General features: G+C 48.8%; 2 protein-coding genes across 6 annotated transcripts in view; one reads left to right on the top strand and one right to left on the bottom strand.

Annotated features, from left to right (window-relative positions):
• Crtac1 (cartilage acidic protein 1) overlaps nucleotides 1–4,287 on the top strand; it is a 145,316-nt gene extending 141,029 nt beyond the window's left edge. For both annotated transcript variants that reach the window (XM_005407644.2, XM_005407643.2), the window contains one exon: nucleotides 3,706–4,287. In XM_005407644.2, the coding sequence (XP_005407701.1) occupies nucleotides 3,706–3,803 (98 nt within the window). In that variant the 3' untranslated portion in view covers nucleotides 3,804–4,287. The remainder of the gene's footprint in view (nucleotides 1–3,705) is intronic.
• A 4,627-nt stretch (nucleotides 4,288–8,914) lies between these two features.
• Golga7b (golgin A7 family, member B) lies at nucleotides 8,915–20,997 on the bottom strand. 4 transcript variants are annotated; one of them, XM_013506239.1, is made up of 5 exons: nucleotides 20,916–20,997; nucleotides 13,670–13,795; nucleotides 10,769–10,921; nucleotides 10,587–10,688; nucleotides 8,915–9,203 (listed from the first exon to the last, which is right to left on the bottom strand). In XM_013506239.1, the coding sequence occupies exons 1-5, from the start codon at nucleotides 20,925–20,927 to the stop codon at nucleotides 8,949–8,951; spliced, it is 648 nt and encodes a 215-aa protein (XP_013361693.1). In that variant the 5' UTR covers nucleotides 20,928–20,997; the 3' UTR covers nucleotides 8,915–8,948. The 4 variants fall into 4 exon arrangements, with proteins under 4 accessions (XP_013361693.1, XP_013361694.1, XP_013361695.1 ...); XM_013506240.1 differs by having other exon boundaries at nucleotides 8,991–9,198; XM_013506241.1 differs by lacking the exon at nucleotides 8,915–9,203 and adding an exon at nucleotides 9,791–9,872.
• Nucleotides 20,998–26,747: the final 5,750 nt, after the last annotated feature.

The raw sequence follows: 26,747 nt of genomic DNA, 5'->3' as shown, positions 1-26,747 counted from the left end.
TGACTGACAACTGGGAACATTATTTAACCAGCTGTTCATTCAAATGTGGGCAGGGAATTGTTCTAGTGGTTGGACATATACACCTATGAACAATATTGACAAAGATTCCTGCCCAGTGACATATGGCAGGGTCTAAACAATAATTATATAGTATGATAAAGATGTCAAGCACTGGAGGTGGCATTAAGGCCAGGTGGGAGTGCCAGATGGAGGCACACCCATTTAAAATAGGGTGGGTCAGAGTGAGCCTCCCTGAAAAAGAAGCATGTGTGCAAAGACTTAAAGTAGGTGAGGTGCCCCAGGCCTCAGTTACTCATCTGTTAAGTGAGGATGAAGCCTCACAGAATTACTTATTGAGTTTGACAGAGTTAACTATAACTGGTACCTTGCAGTTACTGTATGAAACAAAACAGTGCCCAGCACAGAGTAAGCATCCCCCAGAAACTAGAAATATTATTATCATGAAGTAGCAAAGTTCACTATGGAGCCTGAACCTGTTCACTGCCAAACCTCCTGAGCTTCCCAGCATGTGCCGCCCAGGACACTTGAATCCACAGAGGACAGACATAGAGGACCCTGGCCACCCATAAGGTGCTGACAAGTTAGCAGGAAAGAGACCCCAGGACCCCAGTGGTCATAATGGAGCAGAGCCTACCTGCCAGACCTGGGCTATGCCATGTTCAACTTAGTGTTTAGAGAGACTGCTAAGAGATCCCAGAGAGAACAGTCATAAAATGAGGCACCCAGAGAAGAGTGGGCCAAGGATCAACCAGGCTACACAGAGCAGAGGTCACTGGACCAGTGACCTGGCCTGGAGATTCGGCACTCAAGGTTCTCAAAATCCTAGAGCATTAAATCTAGAGGCAGCTAAGGCCCAAAGAGGCATTGTGATTTTCCTGAGGAACACGTGAATCTGCCCCACTGCTGGGCCTCCTCCCTGCTACTCTGCCTGCTGCTCCTCCAAGGAGCTCACCCCAGCACCACAGAAAGAGAGAGAGAGAGAGAGAGAGAGAGAGAGAGAGAATGAGAGAGAGTCTCCTCCAAACATTTCAGAAGCACAAGCACGTGAACAATTCCAGGAATAAGGGGAGCAGTGCTGATTCTTCACATTTTGCTGACATAAAAACTGAGCCAGGGCTTGTGTCCACCAAGTAAACGAAGAGCTGTGCATAAGCCTTGGAACATAACTGGGACTAAGCTTTGAATGCAGGGATGGAGTGTAGGAGGCACCTGAGCAGCTAAGAGGGAAGCAGGGTCAGGAGCTCCAGTGGTAAAGCTGAGGCACAAGGAGACTCTGTGACCTCTCTCTCCAGGAAGTCCCACCCCCTTCTCTCCCTGAGAGAAGGAAAGCAGGCTGGAGTCAGTAATTCCCAAAAGATAACTCCATCTGCACAGCCAGCCCAGAGCCGATGAAAGAATCTTACCCTTGAGTCACTGTTGCACCCTAGTCCACAGGCTAACATTTCTCCCTCTGTGGAGCTCTAGGGAAGGAGACTCCCAGTTCCCCAGCTGCTCACAGGGACTGTGGGAGAGGCACACATTGAGGGCAGGTGTACGCCCTGTGTGCAGTTCCAAGATTTACGCCTTCAAGGCAGACACGAGTGCACTGTCTCCAGGGCACCATCACTGGGAAGCCTCAATGCCTGAGCCCTCTGTGAAAGAGTCCTCCTTCCGTAATTTTTTCTTAGACACCCGGGGCAAAACTTCTGTGGCCCTCCATCCCTTCTTTCCATCTATCCTGAAAAATTTGTCTTTACCAGAAACTCTAGAAAAGACTCAGATTTGAATCTAAGACCTGCTCTCTGAAGTGGCCCAGCAGGTTATTTCCTCTCTGAGCCTCAGTTTCTTCAGCCACAAAATGTAGCCAGTAATAACTACCTTAGGGAATGGTGGTGAGGCTCCCTGGTGAGGGAATGGTGGTGAGATAAAGCATGTAAGGCATGCTGACCAGTGCATGGTTTGATGAAATGCAGAGATTATTATAAAAATCTCTTCTCGGCCCTTCAACCTCCTGGTTCACTTCTGGCAGTGACTGATTTTACAACAATCTATAAGTCATTAACTGGGGTGATACTAGACCTATAAGAATCCTTCCCAACAAGACACATCCATCACTCAGAGTTCTTTTGGGGACTGGATGAACACAGCATCTTCCCTTTGAAGAGTCCAGCTCTGTATTTAGAACTGCACAGAAGCACAGGACCGATCAGTACCCGTCCATTCATCTGCCTCTCCAGGGTCTGCAAGCATCCATCTCAAGACAAGCAGCCTCAGATCCATCAGGCATCTCCACACAGCCATGGTCCCTGTGCCTATCCACTTATCCATCCATCCACCCATCCAAACATCCATCCATCTATCCATCCATCCATCCACCCACCCACCCTTGATGTTTCACCTCCTAGAGCCCCAGGCCCAGACTTCTAGACAAAGCACTAAGTCTCAGAAGGATTTACGCTTGTTTATTTAGGGAGCCAGGCAGAGGCTGTGTCAGGATGTTTGCTTCCTTTTTCCTCTCCCAGGAAGTCAGAGCAGAGCCACAAGAACACAGCCAGGGAGACGATACTGAGAGCTGCTTCCCAGTGCAGGGACAGCCTGCAGTCACTGCTTTTACCCTTTGAGTTACACAGTGACTACTTCAGTTAGACTGCATCACTCAGTGACTGCTACCTGTCTGCGTCAGCCTGTACTACTACTTCTCAGTGGCACATTGCTCCAGGTGTGTGGGTTACACGTGGGCTATTCTCCCTCTTCTTACCCACCTGTGATGGGCTGCACCAGCTGCACACCTGCCAAGGGTGAGGTCCCGTGACGGGCACTGGGGTGGAGAGGAGGAAGTAGAAATGAGTAAGACAAGACCCCTCTTCAAAGAGCTTGCCAATTAACTGGGGGTGGGAGAGAAAAGAGCCCCGCCCTCAGCATATCTGAGGCCTTGTAAGTGGTGTGTAATGTTTCCTCTTCCAGGGCCACGCTCAGCTCTGCTCTCAGGTGGTAGCTGGTCCCCAATCACTTTTCCATTACAGAAATCAATAATGTGAATTACTCCAAAGTAACGAGCACCTCCGTGCCTTTGCAAAACTAATTTTTCTGTGTCTGCTCTCGCACACGTGTTTCACCCTGGGTCTGGAATCTGTCTTTATGAATCAATGAATGCTATCTTGCATCTGACTGTGACATACTGTGGCAGAATGAAGCAGGATCTGGAATCAGAGACTGAGGTTCACGTCTTTGTTCTGACACTTATCAGCTGTGGGCCTTTGCCAAGCTACCCAACAATCTGGAACATTAATTTCTTCAACTATAAAATCAGATTTCGAATATAGCCACCCACCAGAGTGTTAGAGAACTAAATGGAATAATAATGTACATCAATGTTACTGGTGTATATTAGGGAATCAGTGAACCCTTGGATAAATCTGCTCCATACAAGAATCTGAAACCTGCTATGAATCTGTATCATGAGGCCACTGTATAATGAGGTCCTCGTGCCACTTCCACATAACAATAATATCTTACATTGGAAAAGCACATTATCATTTACAAACAGGCAATCCCATAATCCTCTCATTTTGTAAGTGACAAAGCTGAGATTCAGGAAAATTAAGGAAGCTATGGAGTTCCTGGCTGGAGCAGCCCTCTGATTCCCTTCCCTTGAATTTCTGCCTCCTCCTCTTCCTTCCTCCCTGATCCAAAACACAATCCCAGTGCAGCTCCAGGATGCTGCATATGAAGTCCTGCACCCGGCAGATGCTGAAGTGACAGACCCCGAGAACAGCCTCTTGGAAGAAGAGGCACGGGCGTGAACCAGTCTTCCGCTGGTGCTGCCAGGAGAGTAAATGCTCCTAGAAGTCACCTGAGAAGATCATGTGGAAACTCCTGAAGGCTGGACCCGGAAAGCAGAGGAAAACTGACATTGCCACCCACCTGTTTCATGCCAGGCATGTTCACAACTGGTTTCTCACTGAATCGTCCAAACCAGTTGTTCCTAACCCCTTATGGGGAAGGGTCACACACCCCTTTGACAATCTGCTCACAGCTGTGGAGTCTCTCCCCCAGATATGGGCACCGATCATGCACACAAGTGCAGGGGATCCAGGTTAAGACCTCCTGGTGTGAACTTGGACTGTTTTAAGATTTTCTTAGGCACCAGGGACCTTTGTTTCTGGAGACCCGCCTTGATCATATTGAACACTTTCTATCCATATCCATAGTGAAAAATATATATATATGTATGCACATATATACGCACATTAAATTGAATTCAGTTGACTGATATAATGTGTTACACTTGTAGACCTTTAATAAAAATAAATTTCAGTTTTGTGCTCTTTTCCTTTTTAGGAGCCAATAAACTTTCTTGGTGAGTTTTATTGATATATATCACATGTACAGAGTGATGCGCAGATCTTAAGCATACAGTGCAGTGAATTCTCAGGAGGTGAGCACCCTGTTTCCAGGACTCTGACCAAGAACCAGGGTATTAGGAGCTCCCAGGAATCCCCAGGCCCCTTCCATGCATCACTCCCTGCCCAGGGGACGTGCAGTCCTCGTTCTCACAACATAGATCAGGTTTGTCTCTCTTTGCATTTATGTGGGATCACACAGTTTTTGCTCATTTTGTATCTGGCTGCTTTTGTGGAACTAGGAGGTGTTTTATTCAGGTCTCACATGTTTCCGGAGGCCTATAAAAGGCCCTTGGGCTCTTGGCTCTATCCAAACCAGGGATTCTTCACCTTGCCTTCACATTAGAATCACCAAGGAAGCTTTTCAAAATCCTGATGCCCAGACTATGTGGGGTCCTAAGACAATTAAATCAGAATCTCAAGGAATAGGATCAGGCATTGGCCGTTTTTCACAGTTGCAGGAAAGGGTGAAAACCTCAGGTCCAGGAGTCTCCAGCAGGCACCGATGTCATGTCATAAAGCTCGAGCTGAAATTCAGGTCTGACCTAGAGTGGCATTTGTTTTATCTCTTCCCTGGGGAAATAATGAGGCCAAAGTCAGAGCAGGATGCCCCGTGTGAACCAAAGATACGGTGTGGAGGACAGGGGTTCCCAAGTCAGTGGTGCTCAGAGGCGCTAGCCATGAGAAGAAATTCACCACCACTCAACTCCACCCTCACTCATGCCTCTAGAAGCCTGAAAAGCTCCTTGCAGATGGCGACAGCAGGGGCTGGTTTGGGGGGTCGAGGGGGAAATTCCCAGGTGGCTCTGTCTGCCTCCGCTATTAACTCCCGGATGCAGTGCATGATTCTGCCACTCAGCGGCACTCATGCTTCTATAAGTCCCGTGGTGGCACACACATCCCCTGCTTTTGGCCAAAGGAAGAAAGCCGGAGAGTGCATGCAGGGAGAATTGTGTGGGCGTGCAGGTGGGCCACACCCCCGAATGGGGCAGGATGAGGACTTGGGGGCAGCCTGGCTGAGAAAGGAGCAGAGTTCTTCTGCTCCCCAAGTCCTTATGGGGCCTGTCTCTGGCTGGCAAGGGGGATGCAGGGACATGGCTGCAACCAGAACCAGCTGGAAACAACTGCCCCCAAAACGAGGCCAGCAGAGAGAAGCCACACACCTCGCCTGGCCTGCAGAGAAGGGTCTTTCCACTGCCCTTTGCCAGGCTGTCCCTGTGGGTCCCGCATGCCTGCCTGTGAGCACAGTGTACCACACACTCATGATGCCTCGGGTGTGGAGGTACCAGCCCTGTCTCGGAGCCCAGGTACAGCTCCAAGTCCTCTGAGAGGCTGCCAGATCCTAGCCCTCGGATGGCTGAGGGGTGTCTGAAGCTAGATATCTTTATTTTCTTCCTTGTAGTCTGGAGTCAAACTGACTAAATTTAAAGCGAAGCTCTGCCACTTCTTAATTGTGACTTTGGGAAATTTAACATCTCTGTGCCTTGGTCTCTTCATTTGTAAAATGGGAATAATAATAATCCACACCATAGAGGGATGCTATGAGAATTGAACGGTGAATTATGTAGCCTTAGCCTAGTGTCTGGCGCATAGTAAGTGCTAAATCAATGTTAGCGGTTGTTTGTCATCATTATTATTACTACTGCCTGAAAGTGCCTCTCAGCACTCCTAGTTTTACCAGTTTGGAAACCCTTAGCCCTCCGCAGGGCCTCTTTCCTAAAACAGCTTAGCTGGGGTTCAAGTCTGGCCTCAGGAGAATAAACTTCCTACCCAAAAGAACACTACGAAGTGACCTGTGCACACCATAAAACAGCCCCTCTCCCCAGCCCACACACTGCCCAGGTGTGAACAGAAGTAGAGGTCCAGGCTGCCCACAGCTCAGGTAAATGCCTGGCTGTTCCTTAGTGGCAGTGAGAGGAAGCTTGAGCACATTCAGAGTCCCATTCAGCACCACCCAGAGAGGACCCCACTCCCCGCCCCACAGACCCAAGCTGTTGCTACACTGGTCAGATCTGGCCTGGAACAGACTCTTGATCCTCGGACCTGTTATGGTCAGACTATACCTGTCCTGTCAGACCCGGGCCCCAGCCTCCCCACAACTTCAGGCAACTTCCTATCTGGGTTTCATTCCCATGGTGTCAGTGTGTGCACTAGGTGGGGAATCTTGGTTCTAAACTCATCAAACAGATCCATGACCTGAGATAAACCATTTCCCCTCTCTGGGCCTCATTACACCTTTATGAGAAGATTCAGGTTACCTTTAAATCCCACCCCATCTGTAGCATATGGTGGCACACAGCAGGTGCTCAATAAATGTTTCATTTTATAAAATCCAAGACATAATTGTGCTAGGTTCCAAACACCCACCTACTGTCTAGTCTTTAGTACTGATCCAACCCCTTACAAGTCTCAACCTAGGTTGAGAGTTTGGGAAATGGGAATAACCTAATTCATGAATCACATACTTTCAGCTGAACCTGCTTCCCTGACCCAAGGCTGCAAGCGCCCCCCCACCAAAATATTCAGATTAGAGGACCTGGACTGCCTACCTCCCCCACTAAACTATTGGCTTCAAGATGCCAGAGTCTCCCATGCCCACGCCGTGACTGTGTCCTCCTCAAGTAAGCACTCAGCCAGCTGCGCACCTGCTCAAGGGGAGGGCAGAGAAAGCAGCATGGATGCTAAAGTTGGGCAAGTCCTTTTATTGGAAAAAGAAATAAAAAAATGTCTCCCATGGGAGATGCACAAGTCAGACATGAGACCCAGTGACATAGACGACCAAGTGGGCACAGACAACAGCTGGGAGTCAGGGGCCTCCGTGGACCCCAATGGGCTGCAGCTCTCTGGGGGATCCTTGCACCAGGACCCACTGCAGCACAGGTTCCCTGAGGCCTCAGGGGTTCCCCACTCTTCTCCAGCTCTCTGGGCAGGCTCCTGATCCCCCATGGGAAAGTCCAGTGGAAAACTAGGCTCCTCTTTGGTTCCACAAAGCTACTGAAGGGGCTGGTGTTTCATAGCCACTTCCGGCACCTCCTGCCAGCTGAGGTAGCAGCCGCTGCCTGCCCGTCTTCAGGGTACTGGGCCCCGGCTGCTGCCTTCCCACCAGCTCCTCAGGGCCTCAGGAACCAGGGTACTGATGACTGGGCATCCCCTCTTTCCTTGCAAAGAGAGTCTGCCTTCACCCCTGCAGTTGCTGGCTCTTTTAAATGTCCAAGAAGGCCTCACTTCACAGCCTGTGAGCTCTGGGACCTGGGCAGGCTGAATATGCAGTGTCTGTAGCCCACTGTCCCATTGTGGGGCTGGGAGAGGGGCACCAAAAGCCACCCAAAGGTTGGCTCTGCTCTCCTAGGACCCCATCTGTCTTCTGCCAGTATGTGCACAGGGGCATCAGAAGGCAGGAGAGAAACCAGGAGGAAGAGCAAAGCTGACAGCCCAGGCAAGGAGCAGGGGGCTCTGGGACACTGACTTACGGGGTCAGGCTGGACCCACACAGACAAGAAGCTGTAGACCATCGTGGAATGAGATAAAGCAGGACTCAAAGAGAAGCAGTCAGTACAACACCCAGGGGACACACAAGTCATTTCACACAGACACATGCACTCATGCGCTCACACATTCACATTCACACATGTGCGCTTGGGCACACATGCACTTATACAAGCGCTCATACAGTGCTCTTATTCATGTCTTCATGAGAACATTCACACTCATGCTCGTATCCATGTGCACTCACTCAGATAAACATGCATGCATGCACATCCGGAGACACGTACAATATACTCGTACATGCATACACTCACATGGGTGCATTCACACACGTGCATTCACATTCACACATTTGTGCCCTATGCACACAAGCACACTCACATATGTACGTGCTCATGTACTCACACATAAACACACAGACACGCACACACACTCACTCAGGTTCTGACATCCGAACGTTGGCTCTGGTACAGAAAGCTCAAACTCCCCACAGCTGTATCTCTGTGCAAGCACTTGCTCCAGGCCCCCACAGAACCTCCCCAAGCCCCAAGCTGTGCATCCCACGACCAGTGCCTGGTGGACTACAGTCTCAGAGTCTGCGGCTTCTTAGCCAGGCTGAGATGGCCTCCAGCTCCAGGTGGAAGACAGGAAAAACACAGATCTAGAGGGGGCAGGGCCAGCTGAACTCCTCCCCACCACAGCACTCATCTCCCCAAACCTCCAGTTCCTCAGAGGCAGGATCATAGACAGGCAGGGGCCCCATGGTGGCCAGAAAGAGGTGACACTGGGAAACAGTCACAGAGAGCAACAGCGGGTCCTGGTGGACATGGGCTTTGGGGTGAGGAATCATGCGGGGTGGGAAATCTCTAGGCCCTCTTCGGGGTATCGGGGAAGGAAAGAAAGCCGCACAAGAAAGAGGCTGCCCTGTGTTCTCCCCATCCCAGCCTGCCCTGGGAAGGTCTGGCTCCAAGTGACACTGACCAGCCCCACAGGGAAAGAAAGGCCCCAGTCAGGAAGTAGGGATCCTGGGGGGGGGGGGGGGGGGGGGGAGTATGGGTGTCACCCTCCCTCCCAGCTCAGGGAAGCGGGGCAGGACCCAGAGAATGACTCAGAAGCGGGTGCTTTGGTAGCGCAGCCGCCGCAGGTCTGCGAGGCCCTCGTTGCGGCCATACCCCTCCCTGCAGGGACTCTCGGCCAGTCACCGAGCCCCGGCCCCGCCACCCCCGGCGCTGCTGCTGCCACTGCCGCTACTGCTGCCACTGCTAGAACTGCCGCTGCTGCACCGGTCCTCGTAGATGGAGATCTCGATCTGGGCTGCTGGTTAAGGAGAGCCTCAGCCACATGCCACAGAGCAGGTGGGGGCAGGGAGCCAAACTTGGGCTCTTCCTGGATAGTGCAACGGGGGAGTCCTGTATTCCCGAAGCCATGTCCTCTCATGGACTTTGTTTTCTATAGATGGTATGGAAAACAAAACAAAAAGCCAAGCAAATAAACATGTAGTAGCTCAGGTGGTAACAAATTAGAAGGGGGTGTGTCAAGGGACTAGGGCACGCTGGGGAGATGTGCTCAGGCAAGGCAGACCTTTTGGATAAAGCAAGACCCAAGGGCAATAAAGGATACCTGGGTACCCGACAGTTACCCAGACTTACAGGACCCAAATCTGACCTGGGTGCACAGCCAGGATCACAGTAGACCATATCCTGTCCTAGGTCCTGGAGGGGGTCTTATATGTTGGGAAGCATGAGGACTTCAGGGTGCTGAATTCAAATGCTGGCTTGCTCACTCACAGGCTAGGCCAGTCATGTGAGGTCATGTAAGTTTTAAACCTCAATGATCACATCTATACAATGGGGATAATAGAATCTCTGGACTGCTGTGAAGATTAAATGAAATAAAGTATGTAACACATCAAGCGAGATTCTGGTTTTTTTCTTTACTTCAGTTTTGCAGCAAACATATATCAACTCCCCTTGAGGAATGTAACTGCAGACATGTACTAGTAAAAGAATAAAAATTGATTTAAAAAAAAAAAAAAGGAATAAGTTTATTTTTTACCCATTCTATTCTCATTGCTGCTGCCTGGAGTGAGGGGTGATGTGTGCCTACCTGAACCCCATGTTTCAGGTGGAATCAGCAGAACATACCAACCCCCTTCCCCAGGGTTGTAAGCCTGGGGGACCTCCTGATCCTACTCCTCCCTTTTCCCATCTGTGACCAGGGGATGATGGGACCCACCACAGAAGATGACAGGAGGATCATAGGAGACTGGAGGATTTCTATATCTCAAGGGATGGTACAGCCTTGGAGTTAAGAGTGAGCCTGGGCTCAAATCCTGGCTCTTGACCCACCTAGGACTTTGAGTCTGGTGCTAACTCCAGTGCCCTCATGTACAAAGATGAATAAGCACTGCCTACCTCTTAGGGGTGTGATGAGAGTTACATGAGTTCATGTTTTCAAAGCCCTCGAAATGGCATCTGGTGTTTAAACTCTGATTACAGGCAGCCCAATAGTGCGAACCCTGATGCTCACAATTAGCCCAGTAACTACGGTAGAGGAAAACTGATGACCAGCCATGTCAGAATCCTAGGGAAGCACCAAGCAGAGGTCCCTAGGATGGCCTCCAGTTCCTGGTAGCCTCATCAGGGAGCAAAGGGACTTCAGCTCTGTGCCCTCACACAAAACAGCCAGGAAGGATACAACCCTCATCCCGCGCTCCACGGGGTCTGTGAGCAACAGGCCTCGAGGCGCAAAGATCTTCTCATTCTGCTCCTGGATGTAGCGGGAGATCTTCTTCAGAACCTGTGGAAACAGGGGCCCATGGGGGTGAGCATGCAGCAGGAAGCCCAGGGAGGGGATGCAGGGAGTTGGGGTGGTGCCACCTTCTCATAGTGGGTCTCCATGCAGAGGAAGATGAAGTAGGCCGTCGCACAAGCCAGGCAGCCCTCAAGATAGGAGCTGCCCCCGATCTTCTCAGCCTCGGCGTAAAAGCCATTGAGGGTCTTCACAGTCTCCTCAAAGAGCTGCCGCTCAATCTGGAAGGGAGAGGGACAGGCCAAGCCAAGGTTAGCCTCCCCAGAGTGTGAACAGTTACAAGTGGGGCTGCGTCCCATATGGAGAAGCTGTCCTGCCGGCAGCAATAATAGTAATAATAACAGCTACTACTGATTAAGCATATTCCACGTGACAGGCATTCTTTTACAGGGTCTTAATGAACCCTTATGACAATTCTATCAGAAAGGACTACTGTCACCCCATTTTACAGGTGAGAACTGCTCTGTTTTCTGGAGCCCACATGGACCCTGTGCTCTGTGGTCTAGCCACCACCATCTCTGACCTTGTCACTGGCCTCCCTGCCCTTGCTCCTGACCTAATTTCCCATTAAAGTTGAGTCATATCAAGATCTGATCGAGAGCTTCCAGTCTTGTCTCCAAGTAAAACCCAGGGAGTCTACTATGCCCTCCAGGCGCTCATGGCTGGCCCTGTGGCCCCTCTGAGCCTGTCTCTGCTCTCCTCTTCGTTCATCCCTCGCTTTTTAAAAATGTCTCAGGTCCTCTGTGCCTGTGTGCTCACCTGCAGCACTTTTCCACACAGCCCCAGGGCCCGTCCTTTATTGCCCTTGGGTCTTGCTTTATCCAAAAGGTCTCCCTTGCCTGAGCACGTCTCCCCAGGGTGCCCTAGTCCCTTGACACACCCCCTTCTAATTTGTTACCACCTGAGCTACTACATGTTTATTTGCTTGGCTTTTTGCTTTGTTTTCTGTACCATCTAATAGAAAATAAAGTCCATAAATTCACTCCACTCTCCCCAGTGCCTAATACCTGTTAGGTGCTCAATAAATGTTTGGAGAATGCTAAGTGAACTTGTCCAAGGTTATACAGCTCTGACCCCAGAGTCTGTGCTTTTTACCATAACCACCCACCTGCAAGGTCACATTCCCAGCTCATGTCTGAAGCAGTGTAGCCCCTTCCTCTTCACCCTCACAGGGCAGAACTGCCCATTGCACAATTTAGGTACCTCTGTGCCCGTCTAGGATGAAATTTCTCCCCAAGACTAGTGAGAGCCTTTGGGTCCCAGCCTCTGCCCGCCCCATCCACACAACGTAGAAGGGATAGAGAAGGAAAATTCTGCTCATCTGGCCCACAACCCAAGCCCTGGCTCTCTACTGAGCATCATCTTTGAAAGGACAGACATGCTGAGATGAGAAAGAAACCTGCAAGGCTCTCCAAGAGCCACTCGGGGTCAGACCAGCAGAGGCGGGCCTTGTTCCATCTGCCTAAGCCCATCTAGATCTGCCTAAGCTACTGAGTGGAAGGATAGGAATTGCCCTCTGTCCTCCTCCAATCCTAGGTCAGCTGTAAGACAGCCTGGGACAGAGGCTGCATACAACCCTAGAATCTGGAGCAAAACTCAACAGCTAATGACTCTCAAGGGGCCTGCGAGGCACCTGAGTGCCTGAGTCTAGGGGCACAGGCCATGGGCAGAGCCCTTGGCTGACTGGCTTTATTGCCACCCAACAGATGAAGCTGGATCACTAGGATTTCCCCTTCGTGCAAGTCAGGAGAAAGGAGGGGAAAGTGGTCATCAGCTCTTCTTCTGGGTCACTAAGCTTTTCCTGTTACAACTCTTATCACAAAGACCTAGTTATGTCTACGCAGTACTCACTGAGCACAAAATGGCATCAGTAAGAACATCAGAGTCGTGTGGAAAAACAGAGAGGTGAAATACTGGGTCCTTCTGGTGCTTTCTAACTTTAGGAAATTACTTCCTCTTTCTGGCTGTCAGTTTCTTGAGGGCTTCTCAAGCTTTAACGCATAACCTAGGGATCTAGTTCAAATGCGGATTCAGACTCACAAGTTCCAAGGTGGACCTTGAGACCTGCTACCAAACTCCCAAGTGATGCTGACACTATCAGCACTGGCCACAGTTTTAGAAATAAGTGGTACTCAGCTCTGGCTGTACACTAAAGTCACCTGAGCAGCTTTTACGGTTACAATGGCAAGTCTCACCTTCAAGAGATTCTGACTGTTATTCAGCCTGGGAAGAAGAAGGGTGAGCCAGAGCACTGAAGACCACCACTGCCTTACCCTACCCCATGGGACACCTGCAAGGTACATTTTTCTGAAGACCCCCAGAGACTCTAATGAGTGAGAACAAGCTTAGCGCTAGAAGACCAATAACTCTTGGATTGTAGGCTATGAATCAACTCCATTTCATCTGGAAATTCCTCATTAAAAATTAAAGTTTAAAAATTATTATTAAAATAAACTGCTAATTTATTATTGGAAAATTAAGATTTAGAACAATGCTGATGCCTGGGCCCTGCTCCCAGAAATTCTGATTTAATGGGTATGGGGAGTAGCCTGGGCACTAAGATTTTTTTCAGCTCCCCAGGAAATTCTAATGTGTAGCCAGCAGCTACTGATCAATGGAGGTTCCTGAACCACAGCCCAACAACTGTGTCAGCATCTTTGCCTGACATATAATATGACCCACTAGGACTTCGGAATTTACATTTGTTTACCAAGTTCTCTGGGTGATTCTCATGCAACTGAAATTTGAGAGCTGGTGGACTAGAAAATCTCTGAGGTTTCTTTAGAACACTTTCTATGAGGAGGCAGCAAGATAATGCTAAGGACTTTTTATTCTCTTGTTTGAAGTAGCCAAACAAGTTATGGCCTGTGATACTATGTATTACATGATTCTGGAAAAATATGCATTCCAGTAAGAACCTGAGTTCCACCAAAGCCATGGGTCACAAGTTCATAAAAAGGCAGCCTTACCCGGCTGTCCAGCTCTGGGGGGAATTTGGTCTGGAACTGGCAGATAGTCCCATCGCTGTAGTCTCTCTGGATAAAGACCTTGGTGGCCAGCGAGGCACTTCGCCGGAGCTCCTGCAGATTGTGGACCTGAGAAAATATATTAGCAAATGCTAAGAGTGATCATCCATCTCAGTTTTCCCAATACTGAGGCGTTTCCTAGAACATGGGCCTTGCAGCACTAAGACAGGGACGTTCCCAGCAAACAAATATGCTAGCCATGTGCCAATGCTCAGGACATCCCATAGGGAAGCAGGCTAGGGGTTTACCCAAAAGTTGCTTGATATTATCCCAAATGATAAAAAAAAAGTCTAAAACAGGACCAAACATGAGCCAAATGAGAGGTCTGGAACCAACCACAGCACCAGAAGCAAATTTTAAAAGAGGAACAAGACACCTGGTGGCCAGCCTTGTATTTGTGGAACTCACAGCTTCATACTACTGAAGCCTCAGGCCTTGTGAGTGAAGCAGATGATAGGGCTGGAGTCAAGAAGCCTGTGGGACAGACAAGACCCAGCTGTGCCCCTGGACCCAGAGGGAGACTGAAGTTCAGGCCAAATCTGTGGGTAAAATGAGCTGAGGCCAGTGGTTGAAGAACTAGCCCTCCCTGCTAGGAAGGAGTGGGCTTATTTCTGTCCATTGTCTACACACCTGACATTGACACAGACTCTAGCACTTGAGGGGAGTGGGTCCGGTTCCATAGAACAAGACTTCTTCCACCTCTCCAGTCATCCACATTGGAAACAAGTATCCCACTGGGTGAAAAATGCCCAATGCTAGGCCTGTGTGGAGACCAAGCCCTGCAGGCAGAGTGAACAAGCATCCAGTTAATATTGGGTAATCAAGCTGAGTCTGTTCAGTCACTTAGTTTTCATTTATTGAGTCCCTTCTAGTGCAAGGCTCTGGGAATGCTAAGAAAAAGACAGTCTGAGCGCTTCAGGGAGGAACACAAGTAAATATATAATGAATTAGACTGTGATGAATGGTGTAAAGCAATAACATGTGCTCAGGAAGGCTTACTCCAAAAAAGGCTTCTAAAGCCTATATTGAGACAGAAAGGAAGGCTGGTGTTACCAGAGGTAGAACACAGGCAGAGAGTCAAAAGAGCGAGGAAAAGGCAACCAGACCTACAGAGAGGCACCGGCAGAGCAATGAAGACGGCAGAGCTGATCTACTCCAGTGGCCAAAGGCAGATTTCAGCAAGGCTGGAGCTGGTTTGCCCAGTGGATAAAAGCAGTGGGAAATGAGTAGTGAAAGGGAGGAGCAGGTGAGATCACAAAGTTGGACAGGTTTTTACTGACAGGGAGGGTTTAAGATGGGAGATGCTTAAAAGCTTGAAGAAAGAACAAAGGGAGAAAGATTGTCAATAAGGTAGAAAGCACATAATTGGGACATCAAGGTCCTGAAAAGGTGGAAATCAGAGCACTATGTGAGACTTTTCTAAATCCAGATGAACCCTGCTCTGTGTAAGAGAGGCGATCCCAAGTATTGGGACTGAATTCAATAATAAACACTCCTCTAGTCTTAATAGTCCTTGATTCCTCAAAGTAAGGTTTTTGCTGATGACATACCTGTGATGTGTCCTGTGATCCTATAACTTTGAAAAATAAAAATGCTTCGGTAATATAAGTAAGTTAACCATTAGTATATCCACTTGCTTTGGATATGGTTTCAATATAATGTATTTTTTCAAAGAAAAGGAAAGAGCTATGTCCCTCTTCTCCCTTCTAAAACCAACTAACAAGAGTCAGTCATGGATTCCCCTAGCTCTAGAAGGATCGCTCTGGCAGTTTTGTGGGAAGTGGGTGAGCCTGGGGTAAGAGGCCAGGTGAAGGGATGATTCCCTTGGTAGTAGTTCAGGGAAAACTAAATTAGACCTAAACAGAGAAAAGTGATCAAAAGGAAAGGGAAAAAACACTGCTTCCACCATTAAATGGATTCAGCTTCCTTCCCTCAGTCCCCTCCTTTGTTTGAACCTGAATACTCACCTGCAGACACACCTGTATACACACATACGCATGTGTGTGTGTTACCTCCCATGAGAGTGTGTCTCTAGCAACTGCTGACTGGCCATTTTTTTTAAGCACACAGCTAAATTCCCAAGCTCCCACACAGTTAGCAGTGGTCCTATGACTGAGTGGAAGTGATAAATGTCATGTGCAGGTTGACTCATAGAGACTTGACCCTCCTCCTTGCTCTTCTCCCTTCCACAGAAATCAGTGGAACATGTGTTGAAGGTGGTGGAACCACAGATTAGAAAAAGCTGGATCCTCCCTGGAGACACATCCACTTAGTCTGACACTTCACTGAGCAGAAAATAATCTGTCTATTATCATTAAGACCTTAGGGTGCTGCTTACATAATGCAGTGCCATTTCCTCTCAGTTTTGACCCATGTGGTCTCAAATAGCTAGAATGAGAGAGGTCAACACCCATTCCCATCCAACGGTATCCTGAGCCTTAGGGTACTATCCCGGATCTGGGTGACTAGAGTTTGGAGAGTGTATGTGAGGTCCTTAGGAGCTGGTAGAAGATGAGATCAGACACATTTTATATGACAGGGCCTCAGTGTCTGAGACCTATGTGGGACACATGTATAGTCGATGAAGAATAGGATTTAAGGCAAAGCAGGCCCTCCTGGCTCTTTCTATCCATGGTGGTTCACCTGTGAAGTACCAAAAGGCCCTGATCAGAAAGGGGAAAGCATCAACCCTGACCCTGGGACCACATAACCCTGGGAAAATCTGCCCTTCTATAGGCCTCTATTTTCACAACTTGGAACTGAGATGTGAGAATTCTGTTATGGTTTAGGTCTAGATGTCCCCCCAAAGCCTCCTGTGGTCATAGGTGGAGCTTTTTCAGAGGCGGCTGAATCTAGAGTGTGTGATGCTGGGACTAAGCATGTGTGATTACTAAATCAGTCCACTGACTTGTTTGGCACCACCCTAATCCCAGTAGCCTAGATGCAATATAAGGGACAGAAAGAGCTTGCTTGCTTGCTTTTGCTGCTTTCTGCTTGGCATGAACTAGTTCTCCTCTGCGACGCCAAGCCACCCTGCCTTGGAGCCAACTGATTATAGACTGAAACCTTTACAAACTGTAAGCTAAATAAACCTTTCCTCCCCTAACTTGTGGGTGTTGGATATTTGGTGTTAGCAATGAGAAAAGTAACTAAGACAAACTCCACAATCACTAAAGCCCTTCACCCACCCCTACTCTGATATTCTGGTCTTATCAAGCATTGTGAACACAGATGTTTCCAGGGGCTAAGCACTAAGTGGGCCAGCTGGGGCCTATGGCTAATTAGAGAACTTGTGTCCCACCACAAGGAGGCAGTTGATCAGTGTCTTGTGAGAGTGTGCACCCACATTGAGTTTACAAGGAAAGGGAGAAATCCAGACATTTTATCATTTAATATCCTGATTTTTAATATATCTGATAAACATGTTTTAAATTTATAAGCATTAGGCAGGCCAAATAAGACTCACCTGTGGACCAGACTCATTTTTAAAGCTGCCAAGGTAGAGACAAAGAATCCCACATCAGGGGGCCTTGAATGAGAACTAGAGCAAGGGCTCTGGCCACGCACCTGCTACTTAGCCTTCAGGAAGTAGGAAGGGGGTTTCAGCAGAGCTATATGGTGCTCTGTGAAGCTAGAAGAGGATCCCAAAACATACGCACACCTGTCTTTGAGGCTACAGCTTTTGTGTCTCCCCTGGACAGATCCTGACCCAGGGACTTGATCTTCTTTCCACTCCTCCCTCTCCTCAGCCCTGCCCCTCTCTCCCATCACCATTTCCCAGCCTGCTGGCAGCTAAGCAAAGACAAGACCATGAGATATTTCATAAGGAAGAAAATCAGTGGTGAAATCTGAGAGCTCCACTCTTCAAACTGCAGCCTGACAGGGAAGAGAAGGCTGCCTGAAGAGTGGGTACTGCCAGTCACACAGCCAAGTCCTGTACACCTGATGGTCAGCCAGACTGGGCTGGGGAGGAGCGAGCACTGGAGCGAATGAGTGCTCAGTCCTGGTCTGGCCAAGAGAAACCGGAGGCCCCACCTGGCCCACATCATCCTCATTAGAAACCATCTGATGCCACAGGCTGCAGGTGAGGCTCAACTCAAGAATCAGGGGACTCAGCTGACATGCTGGCACTGTGCTCCCTGGCTGGGGTGTGGAGGAGGAGTGCAGATCATGAGTCACAGGCAGCCAGGTCAAGCCTAAAGGATGGAAAGTCCAGCACAGGGCCATCCTTTTTCTCAGCCTACACCTGGACCCAATGCATTCTTTAATGCTTGTTAATTTCATGCCTCAGCGATCAAACCTCCAGAAACTCTGCTTGGATAGTGCTACTTGTGTGCTTTTAAAAATCGCTGAGAAGCCAGACTCTATCATTTGGAGAAGCCCCTCCCAGCCAGGCACTTCCCAGTTGTCCTTGTCCACCGGTACTGTTTCCCAGGACAGTCTCTACCCCCGGTGACACACATTCACAGAGGTTTGCTGCTCAGGAAATAGGCTCATTACAGCTCTTCAAATGAGGTCAGTGTATCGCTCAGGAGGCTCCATCCCTCCTCTGTGCTCCTCACACAAGCCCTCCCCCAGTGCTAACTTCTAAACAGAAATTGGGGAGCAAGAAAGATCCAGTTTCCATCGAGAAACTTTTCTCCCTCCCTCTTATCTCTCCCACCCTCTTTTTGTTCTCTCTGCCTCTCCCTCTTCTCTCTCCTTCTCTCACTACACCTGTTGCTGGAGCTGAGGACTTCCTCTTTAGAATCCTAAGGAACAACTACGGGAAGTTAGAATGAAGTTTTCTTTCTCCAACAGGTTTTTCCTGGTAATCTCAACTCATTCTTAATAGTAAAAACAGCCTGGGGAGAATGACTCACTCCAACCCAGATACTTCACACATCCTGTGCCATGGCAAAGCCGTGGCTCTGTCCCTCAACATGGCCATCAGAGCCCACCTGAGGCCAAACTGTCAAGTGGGAGATGTTTTCCTCAGCTGCCTGGCCCTCCTGGACATTCTTGGGTCCTTCTACCTTCAAGCTGACCCAGCCAGGCCAGTAGGGGGCCTGAGTTGTCACATTCCAGCGCTTCCTGATCTTCTTTGCATCCCTGCCCCCAACACAGTGTCCTGTCAGGACCCCCAGCACTGTCCTCTCTCTTAGGCACCACAATGGCTCATTTAATACACTAACCCTGCATGCTACAATAACAAATAGCCACAGAGTGAGAAGACTGAAGTTCCTGTCCTGGCTCTGCCATTTTTTAGCCATGTTTTCTTAAATGCATTCCAGTTGCATCATATGTAAAATGGGACAATGATGCCTTCTTTGGCTCCCTCACAAAGGTTAGGCAAGCGTCTGAGCCACAGTTGTCTCATCTGTTAATTGCAGGTAATGACACCATCCCTTCCCACTTCGCAGGATTGCTGTAAGGCCCAAAGTTGTTTGTGTGTGCGATAGTGCTTTGTACACAGGAAAGTGCTATATTCACAGAGGTATTATGAGCAGAACCTCCCCCAGGGGAGAGCCAGGCAAGCCTGACATCAGCCTCCTGGAAGCGTGGCCTCAGCCTAGCAGTGTGAACCTGATGGCTGGAATCTGTGGGCCACAAAAGACTTAAGAGGGAAAGATGCTGGGAAGGATGGGCCTGTTGGAATCAGTCCAGGCACATCACACCGGCAGGGGCCCTGTCTGCCCATCCTGCTGGCCTAGCTATGCACATGTGGCTGAAGCTCCCCTGTGTGCCCAAAACCAGCAGTCTCTGCTGCAGTCTGGCAGCTCTATCTGGATAGTGACCAGCTCCTTGGCCATTTCCCCCTCACTCTTCCTACTCTTCTCAGAATCTGTGGCATTTCCTGAGCACCATGCCCTGTTAAACTCTAAATACCAAACTCTTAAGATCTGCCCAAGGCTTGTCCCCATGCTGGGTCTTGGGAGGGCAAGAGTCCTTCCTAGCTAACTTGTGCCTTGTCAAAAAGCTGAACAATGCCAAGCAACAGCACCTTTTACTGTGGAGGAGACTTCAGTGGAATAACAACAATAACACTTGGTATTGATGTCATGCTGCTCACCAGGATGCCCAGAGGCACTGCATAGAACCATTCAAAGGCCTCTGCTCTCCTCCTGGCTGTGTTCCAGCTGGGATGGAAATGAGCAGACACCACAAAAGAAGTCAACATCAGAACCAGGAGACCCTGTTGTGCTGGGTTCCACTCAAAAATTCAAAGGAAGAAACTTCCCGCTCTGCTGCTGACACACTGTTTGAGGATCAAATCAGTCCTCCCTTTCTCCATGTATCAGTGTTACCACTTATAGAGTGGGCACATAGAAAGCTCCCATCTCCTGCACAAAATGAGGGGGACAGAGGTAACCCCAGGTGGCACACAGCAGGGTGGTGCGGGGATTGCCTGGTCTCTTAAGCATTGCACAGAAATTCTGTCCTTTGGTGAACTAGGCACACCATGAAGAAGATAGCACCCCCATCAGACAAGGGCAAATGTGGACACCCTGAGATAATCGACTCCAAGGAGGGAGGGGCAAGAAAGGGCAGAAATTCTGTCCTTTGGTGAACTAGGCACACCATGAAGAAGATAGCACCCCCATCAGACAAGGGCAAATGTGGACACCCTGAGATAATCGACTCCAAGGAGGGAGGGGCAAGAAAGGGTGATTTGCAAAAGTGGGGGTTAGTGCAGAAAGCTTATTAAAACCAACCATTTGGGTTCTGGGCATGAGGATGTCTTTGTCCCCTCCCTCCTCCAAAGGAAATGCAGATGTAGGGCAGGTCTGCCTTCCCTTAGCCACGCTATGGGTTCAGAAGCGGGATAACTGCACCGCATAGCAACAGCAGCGCCCGCCTTCCCTTCCATGACACTTGCGTGCAGACAGCTCTAACCCTCTAGGGAAGTGGAAACCTTGCAGTCTAAGGGAAGGGAAACCCCAACCTGGGTCCCTGGAGCGACCCTGGCGCTAGCGCCAACAAGTACACATTTCAGGGCTCAAGTGGGGATGGGGAAGATTGACATCCCCGGGTAAGATGAACCCCTCCAAAAGCCCCTCTCCTCCACCCTGCCACTCCAGCCTTCCTCCCTGCGGACTGGACCTGGGGAGCCACCCCCATCTCTGCCCCGCCCCCGCCTCCTCTCCCGCCCCGTCCAGCCCTAGCGGGGATTGCTCCCGCGGTAGCTGTCGGGCACTCTTCGCCCTACCTCGGTTGCCATGTTCCGGAGGGCTCCCGCCGCTCCTCGGCTGCAGGGAGGGTGGAAAATGGGCTGTCCGCGGTGCTGACTCGGTGCGCGGGTGGGAAGGCTGCGGTCAGAGGGACCGGGGAGCTGTCCGTGGTGCTGATGTGGGAGCCGCGGCCCCGGGCTCAGCTGGCAGGGGACCAGCGGGTGCCTGGGTCCTGGAGAGGCGCGGTGCTGCCCGCCGAGCGGCTGCGGGCGCACGGCCGGCGAGGCGAGGCCGCGCCCGAGGCTCCTCACGGCCCGATTGCTCGCTGCCGTTGCTCCTGCAGGCAATGGCCCGGTTTATCTTTGACAGCTGCGGCGGCGGCGAAGAGGGCGGCTGGGGGAGGAGGGGCCAGCGCCTTGGCGGGCGGGGAGGGGGAAGCCGGGCCCCCAGACTCCGCGCCCGCCGCCCCGGCTCCTCCGCTGCCGCCCCGCCCGAGGCCCCACCTCCCAGTCTGCCCTACCCGCCAGGAAGCGCGCCAGGAGCTCTGCGCTCTCTGCCGCGGCCTCCGGGGATTCTAGACCGGCAGGAGAGAGTCGGGGATTTTCTGGAGAAAGGCTCTCCAGTCTGCGGAGGCTGAGGACCTCCAACGCGTTCGCGGCACCCCTCCAGGTGTGCTCCCTACCTTACCTCCCCCCGCAACACCCCAGCTCTAACCCTTCCCCCACCCTTCCATACTTCAGGCTTCCTCTTCCGTATTTTTTCTATCCCGATTCATCTCTGCGCGTTCCCAACCACCACCCGGGCTTCTGTGGGCGTTCTCTCCTCTCCCTTCTCCTTTCCAGTGCCTTGAACCCCATTAGCTAGAGGAAGATGCTATAGACCACAGAGAATAATCGTTTCCTTTCCTTAAACATGTGCTGCACTTTATCCCCAGCCCTACCCTGGGGACCCTTCTGTTAGGAAGCTCCAAAATGAAAGCCAGTCTCTCTGTGCTATTCTCTGGCCGCATCCTCGGCCCCTCCTCTTTACTCTCCCCTCTCTCCTTTGCAGTCCCAGAGTTTATCTGGACCACCAACGCTCAGAACCCACAGGCACAGAATGCAAAACACTATGTCTATTCTCCAAGGGTGGCAGTCTGGACCAGTGCTGCCTTCACACTTTTGACATCACAGCTCCCAACGAAATGCTTATGTGCTTAAAAGCTAAAAGCAAACCCCAAAACGGGTGCCCTTTGCACACCACCTATAGCATCCCTGAATCTCTTTGAGGGAAGATGGTTGTATTCCTGTCCTGCTGCTACCTAAAGATCAACAGCAATAGTCCCACATAAGGGAAGAGGCCAGCACTGGAGGACACGAGTGTCCCCAGCCTTCTCCAGCTGTCTGATCCCGGACAAATGTCTCACTTTCTGAGCTCACAGTCCACTTTCTATAAAATATCAGTGTTACACTTCACTAGACTATTTCTAGAGTCCTTTTTTCTTCAGACTTTATAAAGACTTTTATGTGAAATCTTTTATGTGAAATCTCCCAAACATACAAAAAGTTGAAAGAATAGTAAAATACACTATACTATCCAACTGCTTCAACAATGGCTAAAATTTTACCACACTTGCTTTATCGATAGAAACATAAATACATTAGACTAGATTATTGTAAAATAGCAGACACCAAGATGTTTTATCTTAAGTACTTCACCATGCGTCTTGTAAAAGTAAAAGCTCTCCCCTACCTAGTCACAATATCATTATCACATCTTTTTCCTTTTTTTTTTTCTTGGTGTCAGCAATCAACTCAGGGCCTCATGCTCACTAGGTAGGTGCTGCACTGCTGAGCTACATCCCTGACCCCCATAACATCTAATACTCTAGGTTAATTTATTGCCCTGAGAATGCATTAGTAGTAATTCCCCCAGAACTTTATGTTTTTACATCAAACATTTATTGTGAAGTTACTGTATGCCAGCCACATGCTACACACTTTATATGCACTATCTTATGTAATCCTCTCAATCACTCTTTGAGTTACATGTTCACATTATCTTTTCATTAGTAGTAGCATTGTTTTATTATTCCCACTTTACAAATTAGGAAGCTGAGAAGAACAGCATCACATGGCTTGTGAGAAATGGAGGCAGGATCCCAATACAGTCAGTCAAGCTCCAGAGCCTGGATGTACCATTGATCCTTCTAACTGTACTGCTTCTTTCTAGCATCTTGTAGACCATGAAACAGGAGAGCAGTAACAATATCCCCAACTGCCTATTTTGCAGATGAGCACACTGAGTCTCAGAGGATAGTGACAGGCCAAAGAGGTTACAAGTGGATGTTTGTTTCTCTATATAGTTCAGCAAACAATTTGACAGCAAGGAGAAAACTGAGAATATCTGTGAATCCCATGGTCACTGGTAATAAAGGAACACATCACCTGATGATCTCCATGTACACCTCACCATTCTTCTCACATTATTTTTTATTATATTAATTTGGTAATTCTCTGAAAATGACTCTTCACCCAATGATTAGAAGCCCAATAAGGCCATTTGACAAATCCATTCATTTAATGTATATTTGTTAAATATCTACTCTGTAACAAACTCTCCTGGGAACTTGGGATACAGTGATGACTAAATACACAGAGACTCTATTATTATCAAATTTGCATAGTAACAGGGATCACAATCTATGACACAGAAGCAAGTAAGTAAAAAATATGTTGAGTTGTGTCAATGGCTAGGAAGAAAATTGAAGCCTGGTAAGGAGATAGCAAAAGAGGTTATTGCAGAAGGAATAGTTGGGGAAAGCTTTTTTGGGAAGGTGAAATTTGGGGAGAAGCCTAGGAGATGAGTAATGCAGAGAGGACAGAGTACAAGAGCTGTGAGCAGGCGTGGCTTTGCTATGTTCAAAGAATAGCTAAGAACCACTCTGGCTGGATTAGGGTAAGCAAAGGGAAGAGAGATGTGAATGCAAACCAGAGAGGTAGTAGGAGCCAGATCTTACAGGGCCTTGTAAACCCTACTAATGACTTTCAATCCTATTTAGAAAGTAACATGGCAAGCCGTACAAAGTTTAGAGTACAAGTATGGCATTATCTAACTTCAGATTTCTAAAGATTACTCTGGATGCTATGTTTGAAGGGGAAGCGAGGCTAGAAGTGTGAGACCAATTAGCAGGTTGTTATATTAGTCCAGGCAAAATGTAGTGGTGGCTTAAAATAGGGTAGTAGCAATGAAGGCAGTAAGAAGTGGCCAGATCCCAGATATAAGTGAAGGTGATGTGACAGGATCTGTGATGGGCTGGATGTGTGGTATGAAAAAGTAAAGATGATTCTCAGTGTTAAGGTCTGAGCCACTGGGAAAAAAAAGGAGTTGCCATTTACCACTGGTGGAGACCTAGTACTGAGCAGGCTTGAAAGCATGGAGGGTGCAGCATTTTGGTTGTGTTTAGATGACCGGTTCGAAGTTTGACGTACGTATAATAGAGTAATGGAGAAGGCAGTTGGGGTCTGGCGGAGGGGTGGGAATTGGCAACAAAACTTTAAGATAGTCACCCATATGTGAATGGTGTTTAAAACCAGGGGCTAAATGAGATCCCTTAAGGAGTAGGTATAGCTAGGAAAGTTGCTCAAGAAGTTATCCTGAGCACCTCATCAGTTACACACCAGAAGACAAAAGAAGGCAGTGAAATACTGCCTTGGATCTCTAGGAAGGATATCCAAGAGAAAGTGATACCCAGGAGTCCAGCAAAGAAGGCTGGGAGGAGAGTTCTGCCTGCTATGTTGCATGTAGGATACCATGAGGACTGAGAAATGACCACTGTACCTGGCAGCAGAAAGGTCACGGGTGACCTTGAAAAGAGCTATTTTTGTGGTGATCCTGATTAAAGTGGGTTTGAGAGTTCGACTGGAGAGGAGGAAGTAGAAATACTGAGCATACAGACAATTCTTTAGAGGCATTTAGCTACAGAGGGGATTGAAGAGTAGCATGGTAGTCTAAGGGAAAACAGCAAAGACGTTCTTTTGAAGATGGGAGACACTGAGTCTGCCTTATGCTGATAGGAAGTCTAGTGGGACAGAAACACTGATAGTTCAGAGAAGAGTGAATCGGTAACAGGTACAAGCCCTAGGTCAACACAGAATGGGATCTAGGGCCAACACAGAAGAGCTGGCTTTGGAGAGGAGCAGGGCCAGTGTTTCACACAGATAGTGAAAGGGGCAGAGTAAGTGGCCACAGATGTGAGCTGGCTAGGAGATCTCATAGTGTGAAGAAAGACCTGAGCTCTACTCCTTGCTCCATTTCAACTAGCCAAAAATTATTCATGACCTTTCTCAACAAGTACATTCAATTCATACACGTACAAAGCTTGCCAAGTGCTAAGCATGGTGTTGTCACTTTCCTGAGTAGTTCAGAGAGAATTCTCCCCATTAGTACTACAGGACTAGAACCCTAAATGAGGCCTTGAGATCCAAGCCAGGACAAAAGATCCCTCTTACAATCCAGCTCCAAGGAAGGGAAGAAGTGTTAAAAGCCTCGGCCTTTTTCCCAACATTGCCTCCAGGGTGCTTATAACAACCTGGATGGGCCTCACAGCTTGGAGTCATCAAAGTGGAAACCACGGAGAGTTGGGAGAGTCACACCTTGCTGACTCAGGCTGGGATGGGATACTGCAGGATGGGAAGTTCCCATACCACTAGCATCTAAACTGGAACTCTTGAAGCACAGAGAAGCCTTTGAGATTTAATCTGACTAATCATTATTATTCAGATGCCTTAGGACAACTCGATCCTATGCGGGAGCCCAGGTCTTTTATGTTTTTATCGTACATTAATGAGTTCACCCACAAAATGACATCAAAGAAGATCTACTAATGAATTCATTATTATCATCTTCCAATCTGCGGCTACATTGGAAAGTCTCCCAAAAAAGGACCATAGCCAGAAAAAGAAACCAACTAAAAGATTTGGAAATCCTGATATCTGGAAAGAGATGAGAGAAAAAATGAACGGCAGACAGCAGAGGAGCCAGGGAAAGAGCTCACAGACCTTGGAGGATGGAGAAAAAGTAAGAGAGAGGGAGAACTGTAGTGCTTGGGTCTGGAAGGAAAACAGTGCCATGAAGGCTTGAGGGCAAAACTGGTCTGGAAAGTCCTAGTGTCATCACACAGCACCCTGTGGAGACCGGGAGGAAGTATATGGTAGGAAGCAGTGTTCCTGGAGCCAGATGAGATGGGTTTCAGCCTGTGGCTCTGCTCCTTATTACATGATCATAAGCAAGTCTCAGCGTCTCTGAGCCTCCAGTCTCTGATAAGTAAAACAGTGACAATAATGCTCCCTCCCCAGGTAGGGTCCACTTGAGCAGAGGAGGCTTTTCCTTGATTTACCTGATTCTTCTAAATCGAGTCTTTCAAGACAAAAACAGGTCAAGATTTATAGAGCTGCCTTGCTGGAGATCTCCCCACGTGACAGTTTTTCCACACCCAGCAGGATTTCCTAAAGCACAGAAAAGATATCAGCAAATATGGTACATTTCATCAGGTGAGCAGTTACTGACCTTCTACCGACAGCAAGATGACCATAGGATATTCCCAAGCCCACAAAGACACCAAATATAATCAAGTGGTGACCAGTGCTCCAGTTTAAGTGTGATCTGTCCCCTCTGAAATTCATTTTGAAATTTATTCCCCATTATGAGATATTAAGAAGTGAGACCTTTAAGATGTGATCAGGGCCCACAAAATTAATGAATTAATGGATATTGGTTATCTCAGAGTAGGCCATCTATAAAAACCAATTTAGCTCTGCCTTTCTCAGACTTCCTGTATCTCACTATGGAATGCTCTGATCCACCTCAGGACTCTGCCAGCACAAAGTCCA

Source organism: Chinchilla lanigera, unplaced genomic scaffold (genome assembly GCF_000276665.1).
Source record: "Chinchilla lanigera isolate Chin_1 unplaced genomic scaffold, ChiLan1.0 scaffold00106, whole genome shotgun sequence".
NCBI classification, from domain to species: domain Eukaryota; kingdom Metazoa; phylum Chordata; class Mammalia; order Rodentia; family Chinchillidae; genus Chinchilla; species Chinchilla lanigera.
The sequence above is the reverse complement of the archived record's forward strand: the minus strand, read 5'-3'. Positions and strand labels throughout refer to the sequence as shown.

What these genes read in the sequence shown, in the direction of transcription:
- Golga7b (XM_013506239.1), bottom strand. An exon ending in TGGAGACCCACTATGAGAAG is followed by an intron (nt 10,689 to 10,768) that starts GTGGCACCACCC and finishes CTGTTTCCACAG; the next exon opens with GTTCTGAAGAAGATCTCCCG. An exon ending in TGGAGCGCGGGATGAGGGTT is followed by an intron (nt 9,204 to 10,586) that starts GTATCCTTCCTG and finishes CTTAACCAGCAG; the next exon opens with CCCAGATCGAGATCTCCATC.